The 22,668-nt window shown below is 45.9% G+C and overlaps 1 protein-coding gene across 1 annotated transcript in view; it reads right to left on the bottom strand.

Moving 5' to 3' along the window:
* Positions 1–338: 338 nt before the first annotated feature.
* ADGRE3 (adhesion G protein-coupled receptor E3) overlaps positions 339–22,668 on the bottom strand; it is a 46,337-nt gene continuing 24,007 nt past the window's right edge. The window contains exons 7-16 of the mRNA XM_040450169.1: positions 20,612–20,731; positions 14,819–15,003; positions 12,235–12,402; positions 9,064–9,261; positions 8,542–8,777; positions 8,018–8,084; positions 7,697–7,788; positions 5,681–5,849; positions 4,299–4,394; positions 339–695 (exon numbers count right to left, since the gene is read on the bottom strand). Coding sequence (XP_040306103.1) covers positions 669–695; positions 4,299–4,394; positions 5,681–5,849; positions 7,697–7,788; positions 8,018–8,084; positions 8,542–8,777; positions 9,064–9,261; positions 12,235–12,402; positions 14,819–15,003; positions 20,612–20,731 — 1,358 coding nt within the window. The 3' untranslated portion in view covers positions 339–668. The remainder of the gene's footprint in view (positions 696–4,298; positions 4,395–5,680; positions 5,850–7,696; positions 7,789–8,017; positions 8,085–8,541; positions 8,778–9,063; positions 9,262–12,234; positions 12,403–14,818; positions 15,004–20,611; positions 20,732–22,668) is intronic.

Below are 22,668 nucleotides of genomic sequence, written 5' to 3' on the forward strand. Positions count from 1 at the left end.
GACCAGTCTCAGCTGGCCCCCTGCGTCCAGGCACACTGCTGTCCCACACCTGCAAATTACCAAGGTTGTGTTGATAAGGAGCATATGATATGCAGACGGCTGCTGAGTTAGCAATCTGTAGTGACTGCCATTGTGGGACTGGTCCTGGATCAAGGTGTTCCCAGGAATCAGAATGGAATCAGAATGAGGGAGCAAGGTGTCACGATTAGGGGAGAAAATCTTTCAACATGGTTGACCATGAGCTTTAGCCTGGATAAGAAAGGAGGCACAGCTGACAGTTTGGGAGAAGCTGAGGGTCTGAAGGACTGGATGAGTTTCAAGAGCAAGGTTAGGACGAATGCGTGTAAGAATTTGAGGAAAGGCCTTTAAAGGGGCCTTCCTTGTTTACAAAATGTCCAGAACTATTTGCAATGGTCGTGATTCGGGTCCCCAGCGACAAGCACTGGCTGAGCCCATGACAGCGAAGAGAAACCCAATGCAACACCCATTTACTGGGGGCCCGTTATGCAGAACAAACACTTCAGGAAGTAAAGGCTGAACATTTCGTCTCCAAGGAGGTCAAAGTAATGGTCCCCCTGGTCTCCAGCTCTGTTCTTCGCGATGCCAACCAAATCCGTGGCTGTGACTTTCCATGTGGGGTCAAATGTTCTAGTTCGAATATTTTCTCTTCAGTTGCTCTGGGAAAACACCCCCCCCTCCCCCAACAAGCAAAAGACGTTTAGATTAAAGGTAGACGTAAGGATGAAACAGAACAAAGCAACCGTCACCCCCACCCCACCCCCACCAATAAAACAGAAAGAAAGTGCAGAAGTGGGTTAAAGGCAGTGTTACTTACGTGGTAGGTCCCTTGCCTCCTCAATATACCATTTGTCGAATGGCCAAACACCAAAACAGTATTTGATGTTAAGCTGGTAATTTATTCAATGGCCAGAGAACAGAGACGGGGAGCTTGTGTTCTTTTTTAAAAATTTATTTTTAAAATTAATCTTTTTTTTTTTTTTTTTAATTTGGGGGGGGGGAGAGGGGGAGAGAGAGCGAGAGAGAGAGGTGGGGGGAGGGAACCTCAAGCAGACTCCACGCTCAGGACAGAGCCTGAAATGGGGCTCAATCCCATGACGTCATGACCTGAGCCGAAACCAAGATTCGGGCGCTCAACTGACTGAGCCACCCAGGCACCCCAGGGAGCTCATGTTCTAAAGGCACCTTCTCCCGGGTTAGGTCTCATGGTCAGGGTTTTATGGGGTTAGGCTAATTAAGGGGCTGATAAGCAAAGCTGACGTGGGGGTTTTTCAGGCAAGGGGGAGGGGGCTTCTAGGAATCAAAGTGCCACCTCTTTTCTTCCCCCACGTGGACACAGTTGGATCTGTCATGGTGCCGGTAGGTGTGTGTGTTTTTTAAAATTCTTTTAACATTTAATTCATTTTTGAGAGAGACAGAGCATGAGCAGGGAAGTACAGAGAGAGAGGGAGACACAGAATCGGAAGCAGGCTCTAGGCTCTGGGCTGTCAGCACAGAGCCCGATGGGGGGCTCGAACCCACAAACTGTGAGATCACGACCTGAGTTGAAGTTGGATGCCCAACCAACTGAGCCACCCAGATGCCCCTAGGTGTGCTTTTTTTTAAAAAATCACAGTTGGATGGAAATGATATTGAGGTCATCTGGATGGTTAGCCTGGTGTCTGAACTGGATCAAACTGGTCAAAAACTGGGTTATTGTGGCTTTTTCAGAGCCTGTTAGCAAGTCCTTGGCGATAAGAGCTCCATCCAGCAAGAAAGAATGACATGATCGCCTAGCATTTTGGAATCTTAGGACAGGTGTGGCCTTCTTCAGCTTAAATGGGAGGACTTCTTGGGGCGCCTGGGTGGCTCAGTCGGTTGAGCATCTGACTTCGGCTCAGGTCATGATCTTGCAGTCTGTGAGTTTGATCCCCGCGTCGGGCTCTGTGCTGACAGCTCGGAGCCTGGAGCCTGCTTCGGATTCTGTGTCTCCCTCTCTCTCTGCCCCTCTCCTGCTTATGCTCTCTCTCTCTCTTTCTCTCAAAAATAAACAAACATTAAAACAAATTTTAAGAAGTGGGAGAATTAAAAAATCCCAAATGAAGAATTCTTTTTTTTTTTTTTTAGTTTTAAAAAAAATGTTTATTTACTTATGTTGAGAGGGGGGAGAGGCTGAGAGAGAGAGAGAGAGAGACAGAGAATCTCAAGCAGGCTCTGCCCTGTCAGCACAGAGCCCAATAGGGGCTCGATCTCATGAATCTGGGATCACGACCTGAGCTGAAATCAAGAGTCAGATGCTTTGACCTGAGCTGAAGTCGGACACTCAACCGACTGACCACCCAGGCGCCCGACGTCTTTTTCCTTTTGTATGTCTCTCGCCCACTGCAGCACCTTGACACGTTGTAGAACTCAACAAATATCACGTTTACCACCTACAAGTTACAGCCTGGTTTAAAAGCTGCACGAGAAAAGCGATACCTCCTGTAGCAGCCAGTGAGGACGGGGGTTCCTGGCCTCGTTATATGAGTCATTGTATGCAGGAAATCCAAAGCTACCATTTCCCTCCTGTTATTTACGGTTCATTCACAGAACTCTCTGTCTAGTCAGACATGACTTTTTCCACAAACAATATTGCCTGGTTGCAGAACTGACCTTCCAACGTTAGCAAGTTTCTAGAGAGCACAGCTAGGAATTTAACCCAAGGGCAAATTTGTCCATGGAGAAAGAGGAAGGATTTAAAAAAAAAATTTGTTTTAGAGAGAGTGCATGAGCAGGGGAAAGGCGGAGAGAGAGAGAGAGAGAGCGAGAGAGAGAGAGAACCTTAAGCAGGCTCCACACTTAGCACAGGGCTCAAACCCACAACCCAGGGATCATGACCAGAGCTGAAATCAAGAGTCAGACACTCAACTGACTGAGCCACTCAGGCGCCCTGGATTTTTTTTTTCTTAGCTTTTTAATCATACTCTGTGCCTAGAAAAGTAAAAGCTTCACAGATTCTTTTAATTAAAGTGAATGTATTTCCTACAGGGAGCTAATATATATATATATATATATATATATATATATATATATTCCCCTCTATATATTCCCCTTTCAAAGATACACTCATCTTACTCAATTTCCACAAAGTTACAGAACAATAATAAAAAAAAATTCCTTATTTATTGTAGGAAACCAGTTACTGGAGTGCTGGAAGCTTTGAAAATTATTCTGGATTATCAAGGAAGTCTTTTAATGGTCACAGCCAGCAGTCAGTCCCTTTTACAATTTTACTCTCATTGGGAATGATTTAAATCTGATACTCACAGTTTTGTTTTGTTTTCTGATCACTTGACTTGCCCTAAGATTTTTTTTTTTTTTTTTGGTCTTGTTTTCCTTTTAGACCTTTTGGAGAGATTTTGAATGAATTCGCCTCCAGTTAGGGATAGATGCTTCTTTAGTGACTCAATATTTCCAGTGCTGAGAATATCACATATTAGCTCAAAGAATGTGGAAAACTATGTGTCTCAATTCTGTTTATTTTAAAAACAGCACATTCGAAGGCTCCTTGGCTAGCAGATGTGGTGGGTGTATGGGAGCATACAAATGAGACTGGGAAAATTTTTTTTGATTACGAGTTTTGGAGCCCTTCTTGCCTATCTAGGGGCATGCCTTCTTGGAGAAGTATGTTCTCTCATTTCTCCAAAAAGGCAAATAAGGGACAGCTACAGAGAGGTCCAAGGTAGTGCTGGAAACTCATTCCTTGGTGCATCGAGTCTGAGTTAAATCAATAGAGGAACAGTTGAAGACCAGCTATCAAGTTCCATGGAGGTCCTCTTTCTAACAAGACCATTTCCTCTCCCTGGAAGGTCCCATTATTCCATATGCTCCTCTCCTATAATTATGTAGAGCAGCTGGGGTGAGGTGCCTCTCCTGGAGCCCTTTCTGCCAACACCACTGGGCTTACGTCCACCTCTCCAAGGGATAGCGGTATTCAGAGGATGATGACCAATGCTCTATGTCTGTGATTCTAAGCCTCCCCCCCAAGGATTCTACGTTAGATGGTAGTTATGCTGGTGACACGTTTGACCCTTACTCGTTTGTATGATGAGAATATATACACAAGCCACCTTAAGCACTGTCAGTAATCAGGGAAGGGTCAACTGAGGAACGATACGGTAAGAATGAGAAATGCAAACCAGGTCATCAGGAAAAGAGCTCTCCATCATACCCTCCAGGGAAGGGACCTCATACTAAGATGAGGAGAGGGGGCTTTGGGTGTCAAGGGAGGAAACATTAGCATAAATCACAAGTCCTCTTACCTCACTGGGTCTTGAGTTTGCGCCAAACCTGGTGGAAAGTGTGTAAGTCTCAGACTCAGGTTTAGATATCATGATCTCTCTGAACCATTTTCGGACCTGGAATATCAAAGACAAGACTGGAATGGTTTCTGTTAACATTGGTGGGTGAAGAGAGAAACCAGTGAGTCAGGAATAGAACAAGTTTTAAAAAACTTCAACAACACATGGCATATGTGGACAATGAAATATTATTCATTGATCCTTAAAAAGGAATGGTATTCTGATACAGGCTGCCACGTGGATGGACCTTGAAGGCATTACGCTCAGTGAAATAAGCCTGGAACAAAGGACAAATATCGTCTGGTTCCACATACCTGAGATCCTTATAATAGTCTAAGTAATTGAGCCACAAAGTAGAATAGGGGTTACCAGGGACTTAGTGGTGGAGAATGGGTAAAAGAATGGATATGTGGACAATGTGGCAAAACAAATATAGCACAAAGATAATTGAAATGATTGGTATATATGTGTCCATTGCATAATTGTTTTAACCTTTTTGTGTGTTTGAAAATGTTCATAATAACATGTTGGAAAGATTAACTTATTATTTAATGCCGTCATAGAACTATTAAAACGTATTAGTATGGAAACTATCCCATCACATGGAAATGTGATTAAGAATTCATGTGTTTAAGTGGTGTGGCGGATTGCGTTAGAGATTTCAATCATTCACTCCTCTGTCACAGTATTACACCCTGTCTTAGCCTCCTGGTGGGTGGAGGGTTCTTTTCCCTTGACTTTGGGCTTGGACATATGACTTTCTTTGGCCAAGGCAATATCAGTGGAAGTGATTCAAGCAGAACCACAAGGCTTGAAATGGCCCCTGTCCAACAGGACTTGTCTTCTTGTGATTTTGCCATTGTCATCAGAAGAACAGATCCTAGGGAGCTTCTCGCTTTCCGCTAAGCCTCAGGATGAGTCTCAAGGAGAAGACCTGAACATGATCTACATTCTAGAACCAAGCCAAGCTGAGCCCAGACAAGATTGGCTGAACCCCAATCAGACTTGAGAATGAGAAAAGCAAACGTTTGTGTTTCAGCTCTGGAGATTTTGAGGTCGTTTGTTACACAGCAATAGCTGACTATTACAAATGGGAAAACTGAAGAAAAACATATTTCCTTGATGTAGCAACTATTTACTTTCTGAAAGCTGTTAATAAATTCATGTATCTTACAATCAAGAATATCTTGAAGTAGAGAGAACATAGATAGTGTTTACACATGGCTCACAGCTTATATGAAAATTCAGAGGACATAGATTGAAACGATTCAAGGGTTCATGACACTACATACTTCCAAATATGTCCTAACTTTATGACAATAAAAAAAGGGGTTGGTGTTTACCTGCTGGCTGAGGAGGCAGTACACCAGGAAGATGAACACTCCCTGCAGGCTGTTGATGATGGTGAAGAGGTAAGCCATGACGCGGGCAGCTGGCCCCACCTGCAGGAGGCCCAGACACCACGTGCAGCCCAGGATGAAGAGCTGAGCCATCGCTTTGAGTGTCAGCATCCTGAGGGGAGTCATACACAACGATGTGAAGAAGCTAATAATGGACGCGGACACCCTATCGTGCAGTTGTTACTGGTGAGGACTCTGGAGCTAGACTGGCTGGGTTTAAATCTAAGGCAGAACTAGCCAGCTGTGTGACCTTGGGCAAGCAACTTTACCTTTCTATAACTCAGTTCCCTCCTCTTTGTAGTAGCCCTATTTCACAGGGCTGCTGCTAAGCTTACATGGGACTTTCACCCATGTAAAGTATTCAGGACAGTACATAGAACAAAATTAGTACCTACATACATATGGCATTTAAAAACTGGGTGCTCTTCTGCTTTGGATTCTGACTCCCCCTCTCCCTCTGCACCGCCCCCTGCCTCGCTTGTGCTCTCTCTCTCTCTCAAAAATAAACAAGCATTTTAAAAAAACTGGGTGCTCTTTATCTCTCGCTTTATATATCATTTGTATATTATTCGGCCAGGGAGGATTTTGAGGTAAAAGTGGTGTTAATTAGCAATCACAATGGGTCAACAGGCATAAACTGGGATTGTCTCAGGCAAACTAGGGTGTGGTGTCACCTTACTTATGTACGTATATATTCCTTTTTTAAAAATGTGTATTTATTTTTGAGAGAGAGAGAGAGAGAGAGCAAGCAGGGGAGGAGCAGAGAGAGGGAGACACAGAATCCGAAGCAGGCTCCAGGCTCCGAGCTGTCAGCACGGAGCCCGATATGGGGCTCGTACTCATGAACCGTGAGATCATGACCTGAGCCGAAGTTGGATGCTTAACCGACCAAGCTACCCAGGTGCCCCATGTACATATATATTCCTAATTAACAAATATAGTAATACATAACTGAGAAAAGCTAGCTGGAGAACCGAGAAAAGCTAGTTGGAGTAATGCATAACCGAGAAAAGCCAGTTGGAGAAAAGCTAGTTGGAGAATAGCGCAATGCTATTGTAAGTGTGCCTGTGTGTTCTATAGAAAATGCACAGAAAAAGGTCTGGGGAAAATATTATACATATTATACAGCTTGTTACCTCTGGCTTCCCTGGGAAGCGGAAGAAGCAAAGAAAAGGGGGAGTTGGCCACTTTCAGGTTTAACTTCATATATTTTAAACACTTTTGAAAAAAATCTTGACGAACGTGCTCTTTTTTGTGACTACAGTGAAAACAACAACAAATTCCATGTTCACATAAAATGGGAAAAAAATGAAAAAGTACCCTCAGCCCCAAGTGTTTTGAAATAGTATTATACAAAATATATTTTAGTCTAAATCCTTCCCAAACCTATTGCATCTTGTGTTACGTGGCGGAAATTGCTGTTTCCACCCCGTCCACCGTATGTTCTTCACTTTAGCGTTGGAGCCCTTTCCGTTCTGAGTTTTATCAAGAACACAGGGCTACCCAGTTAGAGACTACATTTCCCAGCCTGCCTTGAAGGTGGGTGTCACCATGTGATCAAAGTCTAGCCAATGAGATGCAGGCAAGTGCAACTTCTTCCCAGGGATGGGATCCTGGCAAAGACAACATCCTAGGGGATGTGGAACAATAGACATAGAAAGGACTCGAGTCTCTGGATTACTCTGTGGGGCAGAGCTTCCCCACTAGCCCTGGACTGCTCACCTCCGGACCGCGACATGAAAATTTCACTCCTTTTGGGGGGTCTTTTTGTTACTGAAGCTTAGCCTGTACTACAGCTAATCCAGCGTCTCACAGATTGTGACACTGGGAGATAGCAGTGGCCTTGCTAGCTCCTGAAGCTTGGTTGTGGGGTGTACGTGTGTGTGGATATGGAGGAGGGACCGGTGGGAGGTGAGTAGGAGAAAGAGGGGTCAAAAAGTACACTTTATCCCACCTTACCTTACATTATGGATGGTTGATAACTCAGTATTGAGAGAGGAAAGTTTCCTTTTCAAAATCCAAAGGATCAGGATAAAAAATATTAAATTCACCTGCAGGAATCACACAGACCATGCAGAATGCAAGTTAAAGTAACGCACTGTATCCCCTATAAACGGCACACAGATCCTACCTCCCTGCCTGTGGGATTGGATTGGTGGCCAGGGGAAAGATCAATTCGTACAACGGAGAAAATGTATTGCCCTTGTCCTATCTTGCACCCAGCACGCCTGTGGCGCTTCTTCTTTGGTCAGGAACATCGGGACCCATAGTCAGACTCACACAGATAATCACACAGACGGGGCCAAGGAAACTCCAGATGAATCCCTGGTTCAGGTCGAGCCAGCAGCTGGGAACAATGGGAAAAGGGGCATAAATTGAGATCAGACACAAACACCTTTTCCTAACACTTTTCCAACATCTCCTGAAAAGGTCAGCTGATGACAGTGAGGGCTTTGATCGCTCACCACCACATGTTAACGCAAACATTTTATAAGCCGAGAGTCCTGCTGAGTTTTCAGACCAGCACTGTGAGGGTGGGATCGTGGGGACAACTCTTATACCCATTTCACTGATGGACTCGAGGTGCCAAATTATGGGAACGATGAAGCTGGGACCTAACCACAAATGCCCTCCTTCCAGAACCTTCCACACTCTTATTGCCACCTTTCTCCGTCTCACCACGAAAGAAGTTAGAGCTGTTACAGCCAAGGGGAAGGAGAGCGTGTTCGACATGCATATCCCAATCATGGTCCTGAACACCGCCCTCAAAACTGTCCACAGCACAGGGTGAGAGTTGAGCTCACCGAACACGTGTTCCATAAAGGGAAGGTCTGGATGCAGCAGTAATGGCCACGATTAGAGCCGGGACTCCATAGCCCACAGGGAACATGAGCCACTTCATGAACCTGGTCACACTGGAGTAGTTGACCACCGTCAGGTTGCGTGCCGTGAGGAAGAGGTGTAGACCGTCCAACAGCATCCAGGTGAAGGAGGCCAGGTAGAGATAGTGTAAGGCCCCCGCGATGATGGCGCACAGCAGCTGGGGGAGGAGGAAGGAGTCACCAGGAGGGACTGTCAGGGAGGAGGGTGGCCCCAGGACCCCTCCCACACCTTGCCAGCGGGGAGAACTCGTATATATGTATATAGGGTCGAGTTGTTGAGAGAGGATTGTGTTCTGCTTCATCAGTCAACGTGAAATAGGCTATTTACCCCTCCAGCCTCCCTGTCGCCCAACGATATTGTGTTAAGGTATCAGTGCAGCAGGGCTCCACGAACTGAGCATCCCGTGGCTCAGGGCAGGGGGTCCTCTGGGACAGTGTCAGTACCTTGATCTTGGTCTGGTCGATGGCCGTGAGGAAGAGCAGGTGGGCCAGGAAGAGGCAGATCGAGAGCTGCAGGTGGAGCGAGGTGCTGGTGTTCTGGATGGCTTTGCACAGGAGGAAGGTGAGGGCTGCCAGGAGGAGGCACAGCAGAGAGAGGCCCAGCCCCACGTAGGTGATGACAGCCAGCACGGGATCCTCCTCCTGGGACCCACCGAGGAGGACATCACAGTCAGTCTCCAGGATTAATTTTCCCCCCTTTGGAATGCGGCATCCCAAACATAGGCATGAAGCCAGTTGATAAGAGTTTAAGAAGCGTCTGTCACACTAAGTCGTCTTCTTCCCGGCTTTACTGAGGTATACGTAACATACAAAATATTGCACACGTTGAATGCACACATTTTGATGAGTTTGGGCATAGGCACAGACCTATGATGCCATCACCACAGTCAAGGTAATAAACTATCCATCACCTCCACGATCCTGTGTCCCCCTTGCTTTTTTCTTTCTGGGGTAAGAAACAACACGAGATCGACGCTCTTGCCAAGTTTTTAAGTGCACAATACTGTGTTAACCATAGACTCTATGTTGTGCAGCAGATTCACATGGAAATGAAAGAATGTGCTAGGCTAAGTCTTGCACTCAAGTGATAAAGGAAGCCCTGTGTCGCAGAGGCCCCTCACGCTCTCTGCTACCTGCCCTTTGGCCGTTTTCTGGGAAATCCAGTGACCCTGCCCGAGACTATTTCTCCTGCCACAGGAGCATGCCTGGACATGCCAGAGGGGTCACAAGTACCAGGATGTTAATACCCCTAGAAGCTGCCCTCAAACAATACAAGTTATGGCATTGGTGGATAAATATCCCAGCTCCCTCACCTTTATGTGGGAAGGCTCTGAAATGCATGTTCTAGGATATCTCCCCGGAGTACCCAATGGGATTGAGTCCCAGTTGTCCATGTTGGTAACTTTCTCTCTCCCCCTCCCTCTCCCCGCCTCTCTCTTTTAGAGGGAAGGGAAGGGACACAGCGAGAGGGAGAGAGAGAATCCTAAGTAGGCTGCCTTCCCGGGGGGGGGGTGGGGGGAGTGCGATGTGGGACTCGATCTCACGACCCTGAGATCATGACCTGAGCAGAAATCAAACTGACTGAGCCACCCAGGTGCCCCAGTAACTTCCTCTTTAACACACCGCTTACTGGCTGCCTTCTCTTCTCTGTCTCACCTCCCTACTGTCCTACTGATGTGTCTTGGGGTCGCTTCCCAGAAAAACTACTTGCCCTCAAATTTTTTGTCTCAGGATCTGTTTACAGGAGATCCCAAACTAAGACATCTGTATAATTCAGCTCTTGGGGCTCATCTCCTTAAAGACAGGAGCCACAAGTCTGATGAGCCACGCAGACTCAAGCGAGACTCACCGGTGGGAAATGACAGTGGCCGTCTCTGGGGCATTTTCACTTATTTCAATGTCACTTTATAGAATTTCTTAATGCTCTGTGTTTTTTTTAACCTTAAAAATTGTGAAATATAATGCACATATAGAAAAGAGCACACACACACATGTATCACATGATCCATAATTATTAAATCGTTGGTGAGATCATTAGTCTGTAGACATTATCCCAGAAGCTCTTTCCAATTGCAAACCACCTTCTCCCCCAGAGGTAACCGTGGTCCTTTTAGGATAAGCAATTCCTGATTATCTTTATAGTTTTACCACCTAAGTACGCAACCCCTGAGAACATGGTTTAGCCGTGTCTGTTTTTAGATTTTTTTAAGTTTATTTATTTTGAGAGAGAGACAGTGCAGGCAGCGGAGGAGCAGAGAGAGAGGGAGAGAGACTCCCAAGCACTGCCAGTGCAGAGCCTGATGCAGGGCTTGAACTCCCAAACCGCGAGGACATGATGGGAGCTGAAAAAAAGGGTTGGGCGATTAACTGACTGAGCCACCCAGGTGCCCCAGTTGTGTCTGTTTAAAAAAAATTTTTTTTAATGTTTATTTATTTTTGGGGGGGGGCAGAGAGAGGGGGAGACACAGAATCCGAAGCAGGCTCCAGGCTCTGAGGTGTCAGCACAGAGCCTGAGGTGGGGCTGGAACTCACGAACCGTGAGATCATGACCTGAGCCAAATTCAGGCGCTTAACAGACTGAGCCACGCAGGCGCCCCAAGTTGTGTCTGTTTTGAAACTTGATATCGATGGAACCACATTCTATTCCACACCTTCACTCCGAAAGCTATGATAACAGAGGCTTCACCACCTAGTAGCTACACCTTCTGGAGTATGTTGCTTCCTCATCACCCTGGAAGATCCAATGTGGGATTTTCTATGCCTCATCCCAGAAAAGTAGCGTTGCTTTTAATGATCCCTCAGTGGGAAAAACCTCGATATGCATTAACTGTACGAGAATGGAGAAGTCAAGTGTAGAACAGTCACGCAAGAGAATATTATACAGCAATGAAAGTAAGGTCCGACTCACAGATGCAATGATGAATGAAAGAAAGACGTGTTTTATGTTTTCAAACCCATTCTACCTTGCCTTCTGCCATCTTTAAATAGGAGAGGTCAGAGATTTCCACCCGGTGTTATTTTCATCAACCCCAAATGGAACCCCCATGCCCATTAAGCACTTACCCCCCCCCCTTCTTTGTACGGAATCATACAGCATGTAGCCCTTTGGGTCTGACCTCTTTCATTCAGTGCGATGTTTTCGAGGCTCACCCATGTTGCAACACCACAGAGTCAGTATTCAGATTTCAGCTCAAACACTGAATTCTTAGAGGCCACCCTGACCTTTCCGTGTAAAGCAACAAGCTTTCTGCCATCGCTTACTTCCATCACTTGAGTTTATTTTTCCCATTACAAAAAAAACTTTTTTTTTTAATGTTCATTTTTGAGAGACAGAGAGACAGAGCATGAGCGGGGGTAGGGGCAGAGAGAGAGAGAGAGAGAGAGAGAGAGAGGGAGACACAGAATCGGAAGCAGGTTTCAGGCTCCGAGCTGTCAGCACGGAGCCCGATGCGGGGCTCGAACCCACCAACCTTGAGATCATGACCTGAGCCGACGTCGGACGCTCAACCAACTGAGCCACCCAGGCACCACTCCCATTTTTTTAAAGAGTATTTCTCATCCCCCCAGAGGGGCTGACACAGGGCTGGCTGGAGGAATTAAATGTACACGTTGTACCTGGTTGGTTAGGGCCATGAGGACAGCAAAACTGGACAGGTGAGTGGAGTTGCATATGGTGTGACTTTTGTTTGCTTGTATCAGGAAACAGCCGTCGCTGGACCACTGGCCGCCCTCGTTCGTGCTTTTCCAGTAGACGCAGACGGCCTTTTCACTGCTGGGTTTCATCTGAAAGTAGAAGGGGCTCGTCACGTTCTTCCTTGGGACAGACAACTCTCAGCGTGTGGGTCTACACTGGGGTGGCAAGTGAACAGACACATGGCCTCTTAGAAGTGACTCAGGCGATTTTTGGGGTGCCTGGGTGGCGCAGTCGGTTAAGCGTCCGACTTCAGCCAGGTCACGATCTCGCGGTCCGTGAGTTCGAGCCCCGCGTCAGGCTCTGGGCTGATGGCTCAGAGCCTGGAGCCTGTTTCCGATTCTGTGTCTCCCTCTCTCTCTGCCCCTCACCTGTTCATGCTCTGTCTCTCTCTGTCCCAAAAATAAATAAACGTTGAAAAAAAAATTAAAAAAAAAAGAAGTGACTCAGGCGATTTTTATATTAACTGAAGAGGACGCCTGCCAGGACGCCTGTTCCCATAGTCGCAGCGCTGTTGGGGTTCCATGTGACACGAAACAAAATCAAGGCTCTCTGGGGGGCCAGAATTTTACAGGACGTCATTGGTTTCAGGACTTTATCTGCCACCAGGAAGTCAAACAAACAAACAAAAGTAAATAAAAGAGGGGCGCCTGGATGGCTCCGTGGGTTAAGCGTTTGACTCTTGATCCCGGCTCAGGTCTTGATCTCACGGTTGGTGAGTTTGAGCCCACGTCGGGCTCTGTGTTAACATCAGAGCCGGCTTGGGATTCTCTCTGTCCCTCTCTCTCTCAAAATAAATACATAAACTTTAAAATAAAATAAAATAAAATAAAATAAAATAAAATAAAATAAAATAAAATCAAGTATCTATGGCTCATAGAGTTTTCTCCTAAACACTCCCGAAGGCAAATTTCCATGATGCCTTCATACCAGTTCTGTCCCTGACCCCTTATAAAGCAACTGCTCATGCAATGAGACGGGGAAGTTTAGGAAAGAAATGTCGCCAGGAGAGAGAGAACAGAATCAACCTTCCACCTCTTCTTTTTCTCCCAAGGGTTTCCAGAGCATCACTTCATGGGGCCAAGGAGACGAGGCAAATGCTCTCCTGTTGGGAGGCTGTATCTCCTTTGATAATTCGCTAGACCATCTCTAGATGCCATATATCAAAAATTCCACACTTAGATTTTAGGCCTCGGGTAGGCGAAGCCGACATGTCCCCACTTTCTCCCCCTCAATTCTTATTTTCTTTAAAATTAAAAAATAAGTTTATATATCTTTGCCAGCTTTCTTGAGATATAATTGACATAAAAATTACGTAAGTATAAGGTATTCAACATAATTATTTGATCTATGCATACGCCGCACAACAAAGTTAATTAACATCTATCACCTCACGTAGTTGTAATTTTTATTTTGTGGTGAGGACTTAAAATCTACTGTCTTAGCAACTTTTTTTTTTTTTACATTTATTTATTTTTGAGAAGAGAGAGACAGAACATGAGCGGGGGAGAAGAGAGAAAGAGGGAGACACAGAATTTGAAACAGGCTCCAGGCTCTGAGCTGTCAGCACAGAGCCCGATGCGGGGCTCGAACTCACGAACTGTGAGATCACGACCTGAGCCGAAGTCGGACGCTTAACTGACTGTGCCACCCAGGTGCCCCATAAGAGACTCTTAAATACAAAGAATCAACTGAGGGTGGCTGGAGGGGTTGTGGGTGGGGGGTGGGCCAAATGGGTAAGGGACATTAAGGAGGACACTTGTTGGGATGAGCACTGGGTGTTATACATGGGGGGTGAATCACTAGAATCTACTAAAATCATTACAGCACTCTGTGCTAACTAACTTGCATGTAAATTCAAAAATAAAATAAAATAAAATTCCAAGTCCTATGCTTAACCAACCGAGCCACCCAGGCACCCCCAAATTATTATTATTATTTTTTCAGATTAAAAAAAAAGTAGGGGTGCCTGGGTGGCTCAGCCGGTTAAGTGTCTGACTTCGGCTCAGGTCGTGATCTCACGGTCCGTGGGTTCGAGCCCTGCATCGGGCTCTGTGCTGAACGCTTGCTCAGAGCCTGGAGCCTGTTTTGAATTCTGTGTCTCCTTCTCTTTCTGCCCCTCCTCCACTCTCACTCTGTCTCTCAAAAATAAATAAATGTAAAAAAAAAAAAGTAATCTCTACCCTGAACGTGGGGTTCAGACCCACAACCCCGAGATCAAGAGGCGTAGGCTACACCGACTGAGCCAGCCAGCAGCCCCCGAAAAATTATTAATGAGCTGCTTTGCATGGTGGTTTTCTTAGGACGGGTTCAAACTCTGGAAATACCGAGTCTAAATCCAGAAACACTACATCTTCCGAATCTCAATTCAGACCCACCACGTTTCACGAGGCTCCTGGCTACGGTATTCGACGGCACAGTCCAGAAGCCCAGACCGGGGAGGGAGTGCACATTGTTTGGTCCACCTCCAAGACCCCCAAGCACGCTCAAAGAGCAGCTCTGACCCACCTTCATGTGCTGAAAACTCAGAATCACAGACTTGGGGAGAGATGTATTCCTTTCGGGTCCAATAGCGGCACTCACTACCTGAGAGTTCAGGTAAACTCGGTCTTTGCCATTTGCCCCTTCAAAGAACGTTGCGTTTATGATGTTTCCAAGAGAAGAGTATGAAATAAAGGCAATTGCGGTGGGACCTGAGGAATCGGAGAAATGAGAGTCTGAAAAAAAATGCCACCGTTCCTTCCCCACACCTATGATGCACACGCACACACACGCACGTGTGCATATACACAGGTATACGTGTGCACGCATAGTCACATACCTGAGCGCGAGTGCAATAGAGATTCTCACTGTTGCTCCCTTTTCCACCTCTGACACAGACTTCGTGTTTTTGGCCCTGAACCCTTTTTCTGGACTGAATAGGGGAAAACTTGGGGGAAGAACTGGATGGACCGAGAGAGGTTAAGCTGATTTGTGTAAGAGAGGACACTGCTGGCCTTAGGAGAAAATGATATCAAAGTTGGGGGGAGGGCCAAGAAGAGGCTGATGGGATTTTGAGGCAGGAGGACAGGAGAGAGGTGGGTCAGCCTCGAAGAGGAGGAAACTCAGCAAGTTGGGTAGGTCTTCTTCCACTTCCTCTGCTGCCTCCTGGAGACTTCCAGAAAGACTGGCTTATTTTTCAAGACTTGGAGCATTTGCTTTGCATTCCTTTTGGATGAAGAATAATGTTGAGACTGGACTTAAGGAAATCCGTTAATAGTTGGGTTACACGTATGTCTATCTCTTTGTATGTATGAATGTAATCATCTCCTTCCGTATATTATATACATAAACCAGATCTAGAAATAGTGTATATAGAAATCATAATATGGGGAGCCTGGGAGGCTCAGTCGGTTGAGTGTCCGACTTCGGCTCAGGTCATGATCTCGCAGTCCGTGAGTTCGAGCCCCGCGTCGGGCTCTGTGCGGACAGCTCAGAGCCTGGAGCCTGCTTCGGATTCTGTGTCTCCCTCTCTCTCTGCTCCTCCCCTGCTTGTCTCTGTCTTTGTCTCTCTCTCAAAAATAAATAAATATTGAAAAAAAAAAAAGAGATCATAATATACCCATACCTCTATCTATTCACATATTCAGTTTTCTTTGATGGAATGCCTACTATGTTCCAGACACTATTCTGGAGATACAGTGGGGGACAGGATAAACCACTTCTTAGGGATCTTACTTTCTGGTCCAGGAGAGAAGCAAACAAACATAAACAAACCAATAAAAGCCTATGTCACAGGATGATCGGTCCTACGGAGAAAATTAAGTGAGGTGAGGGGACAGGCAGATTTGGCAGATGCTATTTCAGACAGTTTTCAGACAGTAGAGTGACGGCAGGGAGGGCCATGTGGGCATCGACAGAAGAGAACGTGCCCAGTTGGTTCAGGGAACAGGGAGGAGGTCAGTGTGGCTGAAGAGGGGTGTGTAGGGTGGAGAGTGTGTTGGGGGGAGGGGTGAGGGCAGGGGTGATGGGGGCAGATCCTGCAGGGCCTTATAAGCCTTGAGGAGGGCTTTTGCTTTTATTTTAAGACAGTGGTTGGGGCGGCTGGGTGGAGAAAAAAGTGGCTGACTCTTGATTTCAGCTCAGGTCATGATCTCAGGGTTCATGGGTTCGAGCTCTGTGTGGGGCTCTGCACTGGCAGTGTGGAGCCTGCTTGGGATTCTCTCTATCTATGCCCTTCCCTCCCCCCCCAAAAGAAAAAAAAAGATCTTTTATTTTAAGCTAGTGGAAAGGCACTAAAGGATGTTAAGCAAAAGAATGCCATAATTTAATATACTTTAATAGGCTAAAAATAAAAATGCACGTGATATATTTATATCATGTATTTATAACTATTATACAGTGGAAGGACATGTATATGGCATATAGCAATAGGATGGGCCAAATTGTGTCCCCCCTACCCCCCAAATTCATTAAGTTCAAGTCCTTCAGAATGTGACTGTTTGAAGACAGGGCCTTTATAAAGATGGGGCCAGAGGAGGGAGGACCTGACTTTGGTGCCGTGATGGAAATAGGCAATCCTGGGAGGCATCACGGAGGGGGTGAGAGCTGAGCCACATTGAAGAGTAAAGAAGAACTCTGGACACGCAAAGAGAGACCGGAGACGTGCACTCACAGGGAAAAGACTGTGTGAAGACAGAGAAGGTGGCCATCTGCCAAGGAGAGAGGCCTCAGAAGAAACCCACCCTGCCTGCGCCTTGATCTCAGACTTGTAGCTTCCAGAACTGTGAGAAAATAAGTTTCTCTTGTTTATATAAAAGGAGAAAACAAATGCATTTGTAGTTAGCCTGAATATAATGGATTACGGGCTATAGTATGGGTTATACAGAGTTACGGGATGCTATGACCATATTCCCATGTCCATAAGTTTTCTTTTTTTCTTTGTAGCCGCAGAGAAGTCCACGCCGCAGAGGCCATCTATGTGGATGAGTGAGGATTGTAGGGACCGGAAACAGGTTAACAGGTTTCTGGATAAAAGTCCCTTACTAGTCACTTACTAGCTCTGCAGTAAGATAAATTCCTGTTTGAATAAATTCTTCACACGCTTCTCTACTCAGGCTTCTCTGGTCTTGCCTGAGGGAACAGAAGCGATTCATTTCTGTTTCTCTGAGTTCATGACAGTTTTCCATTTGTCAGAGTGAAACAGCGGTAGGTGGACGGAAAAGACGGGCAGGTGATCTGTCCACCTGCTCTTATGCTTGGAAACGGCCTAGTTTTGAGCAGAGGTATTCTGGTTACGAGCAAAATCGCAAGCAGAAAAGAGAAGGGTGGCTGTACTTTTCCAAGGTCAGCCTCTGTGGCCTGGGTTTGTTCTCTGAGATGTTTTACAGGGGAGCTGGTGTCATGTGACTGTCTGTCTCGAATTACCTGGGACAGTCCCAGCTCACCTCTGGTGGGTGTCTTTGGGGCGAGTTGGTAACACCTCCCTTCGATCTTAAAGTTGTTGCTCTTTGAAGGTCATTTATAAGGTCGCTCTAGATGAGCATTTCTCAGTTGGTGGGGGCGGGGGGGAGTGGCAATTCTGCCCCCTCTTGGGACATTGGGCAATGTCTGGAGGCATGTTTGGTTGTCGCACTGGGTGACGGCTACTGACGTCTAGTGAATCAAGGTGGGGGAGAGGCTGCTGCTCAACATCCCTACTGGACACAGGATGGCTGCTATGACAAATAGACACAGCCTGAGGGACAGAGAAGTGTCCCTCTCTGAGCTGTCAATGGGTTCTTTTCTCTCATTGGGAATGTTGAGGCATCGCCCTAAATGTGGATTTAATTCAGCGAACGTTTATCCCTGTCCTCCAGGTGATGTGCCCCTCGTGGTGACTATAGAAAGAAATCATTCAAGACTTTGGTCCTTATGGGGTTTCCAGCACAGTGGGGGAGACAAAGACGTGTCAATCAAGACACAGCACAACACGTTAGATGCCAGGATGGGGTAGGTTCGAGATGCTGGGGGAACGTAGAGGAGGGAGGGTCAGATTTTGGTGCCGTGATGGAAGTGCGCAGTCCTGGGAGGCCTCATGGAGGAGGTGAGGGCTAGGCTGTGTTGAAGAGTAACAGTTCACCCAGTGGAGTGGTGGTTGGCACTCCTGGCAGAGGAACAGATAATGCAAATGTCCAGAGATGAGACTATGGGGCATCACTGGGGGAGGGTGGAGAGTCCCGTACTGGGCACCTCTAGGCCAGGGGCTCCTTGAGGCACATGCAATCACATTACGATGTCTGTAATTTACTTAAACAATTCAGCATAGGCAGCCGTTGTGGGCTGAGCTGTGTCGTCTCTGAATTCCTATGTGAAATCCTGACCCCCCACGACCCCAGGATGCGATTAAAGAGCAAGCGGGACCACAGATGTGTTTTCGTCTGGCTTGCACTGGGAAGTCGTGCACACTCTCCACAAATCGTGAGTCTCAGAAGAACCTGGGGACCACGCCGGTGTGAATCACGTGGCTGGAGTTTGGCTTCTATCCTCCGCCTGGCCTGTTCTCCAACGGGGCAGATTCACGCGCTTATCTTTTTGGGGGAGGAGAGGAAGTAATAGGAACTAATTGCCTCACTTCCTCAGTTCAGCATGTGGTTAGTTGTCCACGTTTTGTTGTCTTTCCTTTGGGACTTTTGCTGACATTACAGACCAGCTGTACCCACCTTTACAGGATGGGATTTTAAGACCTCATTTATCACATTACACCAGTTATAACGCCATGGCAGCTATCGTAAGACCAAATTTGAAAACTGAAGGCATGGGGCGCCTGGGTGGCGCAGTCGGTTGAGCGTCCGACTTCAGCCAGGTCACGATCTCACGGTCCGTGAGTTCGAGCCCCGCGTCGGGCTCTGGGCTGATGGCTCAGAGCCTGGAGCCTGTTTCCGATTCTGTGTCTCCCTCTCTCTCTGCCCCTCCCTCGTTCATGCTGTCTCTCTCTCTCTCTCTCTCTCTCAAAAATAAATAAACATTAAAAAAAAAATTGAAGGTATTCATGCAACCAACCTGATTTTTGGTTTCTCTTGAAACACCAGAAAGTCTGGCAACACTGGGACAGTTAATAGTTTAACAATCCATTCCTGTGTACACAGGATTAGCAGGTGCTGTAGGTGCCTTGACTATTCCCTGGGCCCTCTTGGGTTTGAGAGAGAGAGAGAGAGAGAGAGAGAGAGAGCGAGCGCACACGAGCAGGGGAGAGGGCAGAGAGAGGGAAGGAGAGATTCCCAAGCAGGCTCCATACTCAGCAGAGGGCCAGATACAGGGCTTGATCCCATGACCCAGGGATCGTGACCTGAGCCAATCAAGAGTCAGATGCTTAACTGACTGAGCCCCCCAGGCGCCCCGGGTTTCTTATCTGCTGATAGATTCTATTGTGAACAATTGTAACTCTCTGCCTGGGGGCATTCCCTGTAGGGAGTGTGTTTGATTTGTACACAGGGCAGAATGGGAGAGCTCGGTAGGGCGGGTCACAGTTACCACCTGCAGCAAATCTGCTCACTGACATACTGACACCTGTAGTGGCCGTCCCCTCTTCTCTGTCTCATTTCCTCTCTTCCCTACTGGGATGGTTAATTTTGTGTCAATGTGGCTAGGCCATGCTACCCAGCTGCTGGGTCAAACGTGAGTCCGGGTGTTGCCGTGAAGGTATTTTTCAGATGAGGGTAACATTTCCATCAGGAGACTTTGAATAAAGTAGATTACCCTCCATCACCCAATCAGTTGCAGGCCTTAAGAAAAAGACTGACTTCTCCCCAACAAGAGGGTATTCTGTCTCTCGGCTGTCTTTGGTCTGTAGCTACATTAACTCTTCCCTGGGTCTCCGGCCTCCTGGCTAGAGTTTGGACTTGCTACCTTCCATAATCACATGAGCTAATTTCTTAAGATCTCTGTTTCTCTTTCTGCCCACACGCATATCCTATCGATTCTGTTACTCTGGAGAACGGTGACTAATCCGCCTACCGATGCCTCCTGGAATCACATCCCAAATACACTCCTTACGCTTCTCTCAGGGACTGCATTTGGGTGAACCCCGTCGGAGACCTGGACAGAAAAGCCTCCAAATTGCAAAGAAGTGTCTTCCACACTGAAGAATAGAAAGCCTCCACTTTGGGGAGGTTTTTTTTTTTTTTTTTTTTTGTTTTTTTTTTTTAAGGAAAAGACTCAAATGACACGGTCTTCGGGTAACAAACCAATTAGGAAAGACCTTATTGGCGACTCTCCCAATGACTCACATAATGATGCTGATCTTTGTGTCTTAGAGGTTCTGAATGCAGCCACTACATGTACCTTTCACGTTTTCCTGCACGATGTCATTGCAACGGATGTCCACTGAGTTCATGTAGGTGTTCAAGCTGAAGACCTTTCCTTCTTCAGAGCAATTGTCTGTAACAACTAGAGTTTCAATAGCTGGTGAGAAAAACAACAGGCAAGTTTATCATTATTACAAGCTTTAAAAATGTGAATAGCAACATGAACAGGTCACATTTACTGAATGTCTAGAATGTTCCAAGCACTGTACATTGTCATATAATCCCATGAGGGACCATTATCCGAATGAGGAAACTGAAGTTAAGAAGTTAACTCCTTAACTCCTGAAAAACAAGTTCTTTTTTTTTTATGTTTATTTCTGAGAGAGAGAGAGAGAGAGAGAGAGAGAGAGAGAACATGAGTGGGGGAAGGGCAGAAAAAGAGGGAGATACAGAATTCAAAGCAGGCTCCTAGCACAGAGACTGGGGGCTTGAACTCACAAACTGTGAGATCATGACCTGAGCTGAAGTCGGACGCTTAACTGACTGAGCCACCGAGACACCCCCTGAAATACAAGTCTGTAACTAACGTTCTCTAGCGATCATCTTTGAAGCAACAATTCTGTTCCTAGGAATTTTATTCTCAGAAAACGACATGGATGGGAGGGAAGATTTAGTAATGAGAAAGTTCATAGCAGCATAGGTGATAGCGTGGAAAACAGGAAGTGATCTAAATGTTCAACAAAGAGGAACTGATTCAATAATTGATGGCTTATCTCTATAATGAGGAACCATGCTTCCGATGAAAATGAGGTCACAGAATTGCCATCAAGAAAAAAGCTCATGGAAATATTTAACTTAAACATTAGCAGATGGTTAAGGCTGGCTGTGGGTTAGAAATTGTTGAAGCTGGGTGATGGATACAGTTGGGTTCTTCCTGTATCTCCCCATTCATGGTATTATCCCCATTCACAGATGAGGGGAATGAAACCCATTGAGGTCTGGGCACCAGTTTCCCATCAGTTAGGACCTGGCCAGGTCAGGAAAGGTGAGAGCTACTTGTAATCTGAAAAATGGTTTAATTCTGAATGAAATGAGTGAGTGAATGAATGAATGAACAAATTAATAAATGAATCCTGATTCCAGTTTCCCAAGAAGGTGAGGCATTGGATTTTATTTTCTATTAAAAAGTATTATTATTATTTTTATAGAGCATAAACTATCTCATCATGCAAATTGGTAAAACAGAATGTTTAGGTAGGCATACACAAATCCTCTGATATCCCTGAGCTGAATAAAAACACAGCAAACGGCATTTCTGGAGGCCAATGTGGTGATACGCATCAAAGTCTATAAAATGTTTCTTTTCTCCTTGACCTAATGATTCTTCGTCTATGAATTTATCCCAAGAAAATATCAAACAAATGTACACAGATAAATTTTCAATGGTCTTTTTCACGGGGTTCTTTGGCAACAACCCACATTTCCCAGAATAGGGAAATAAATATAGTACAAATAAATTATATACAGTGCAATTTGATAAACCATTGAAGATAATAATGTAGGTAATGATGACATATACCATTTACATGGAAATATGTTAGTGATGTAATGAGTGAAAACTGTATGCACAAAATCACACACACAGGAAATATGTTTCTTCATCAGATGTGTACCTATGTAGCTATAGGATGGGAAGACCGGGCTGTGGGCAGATTTGGCTGGCCTAAATTTAGTTTGTTTGTGTGTTTTTTTTTTCTATTTTTTAAAAAATCTAATACTGGGTTTTGCTATGTTATTTTATAAAATAGTGAAATGATTGCTAAAGTCAAGCTATTTAACAATATCATCTCCTCACCTGGTTATAGTGTACATATATATGACAAGGGTGATAAAAGTGTTTTTATTGAAAAAAATATGCAGTGAGATGTTCCTTCTGGGATGCTTTACATACTATCACTGTGACATGTGCCAGTAACTATTGGGCAAAAAAAGCCCTACTTTTTGGGGTGCCTGGCTGGCTCCGTTGGTGGATGAAGCATGTGTCTCGTGATCTCAGAGTCGTGAGTCAGAGTCCCACACTGGGTATGGAGAATA

The sequence above is a fragment of the Herpailurus yagouaroundi genome, unplaced genomic scaffold (genome assembly GCF_014898765.1).
Source record: "Herpailurus yagouaroundi ecotype Mexico unplaced genomic scaffold, PumYag 200, whole genome shotgun sequence".
NCBI lineage: Eukaryota > Metazoa > Chordata > Mammalia > Carnivora > Felidae > Herpailurus > Herpailurus yagouaroundi.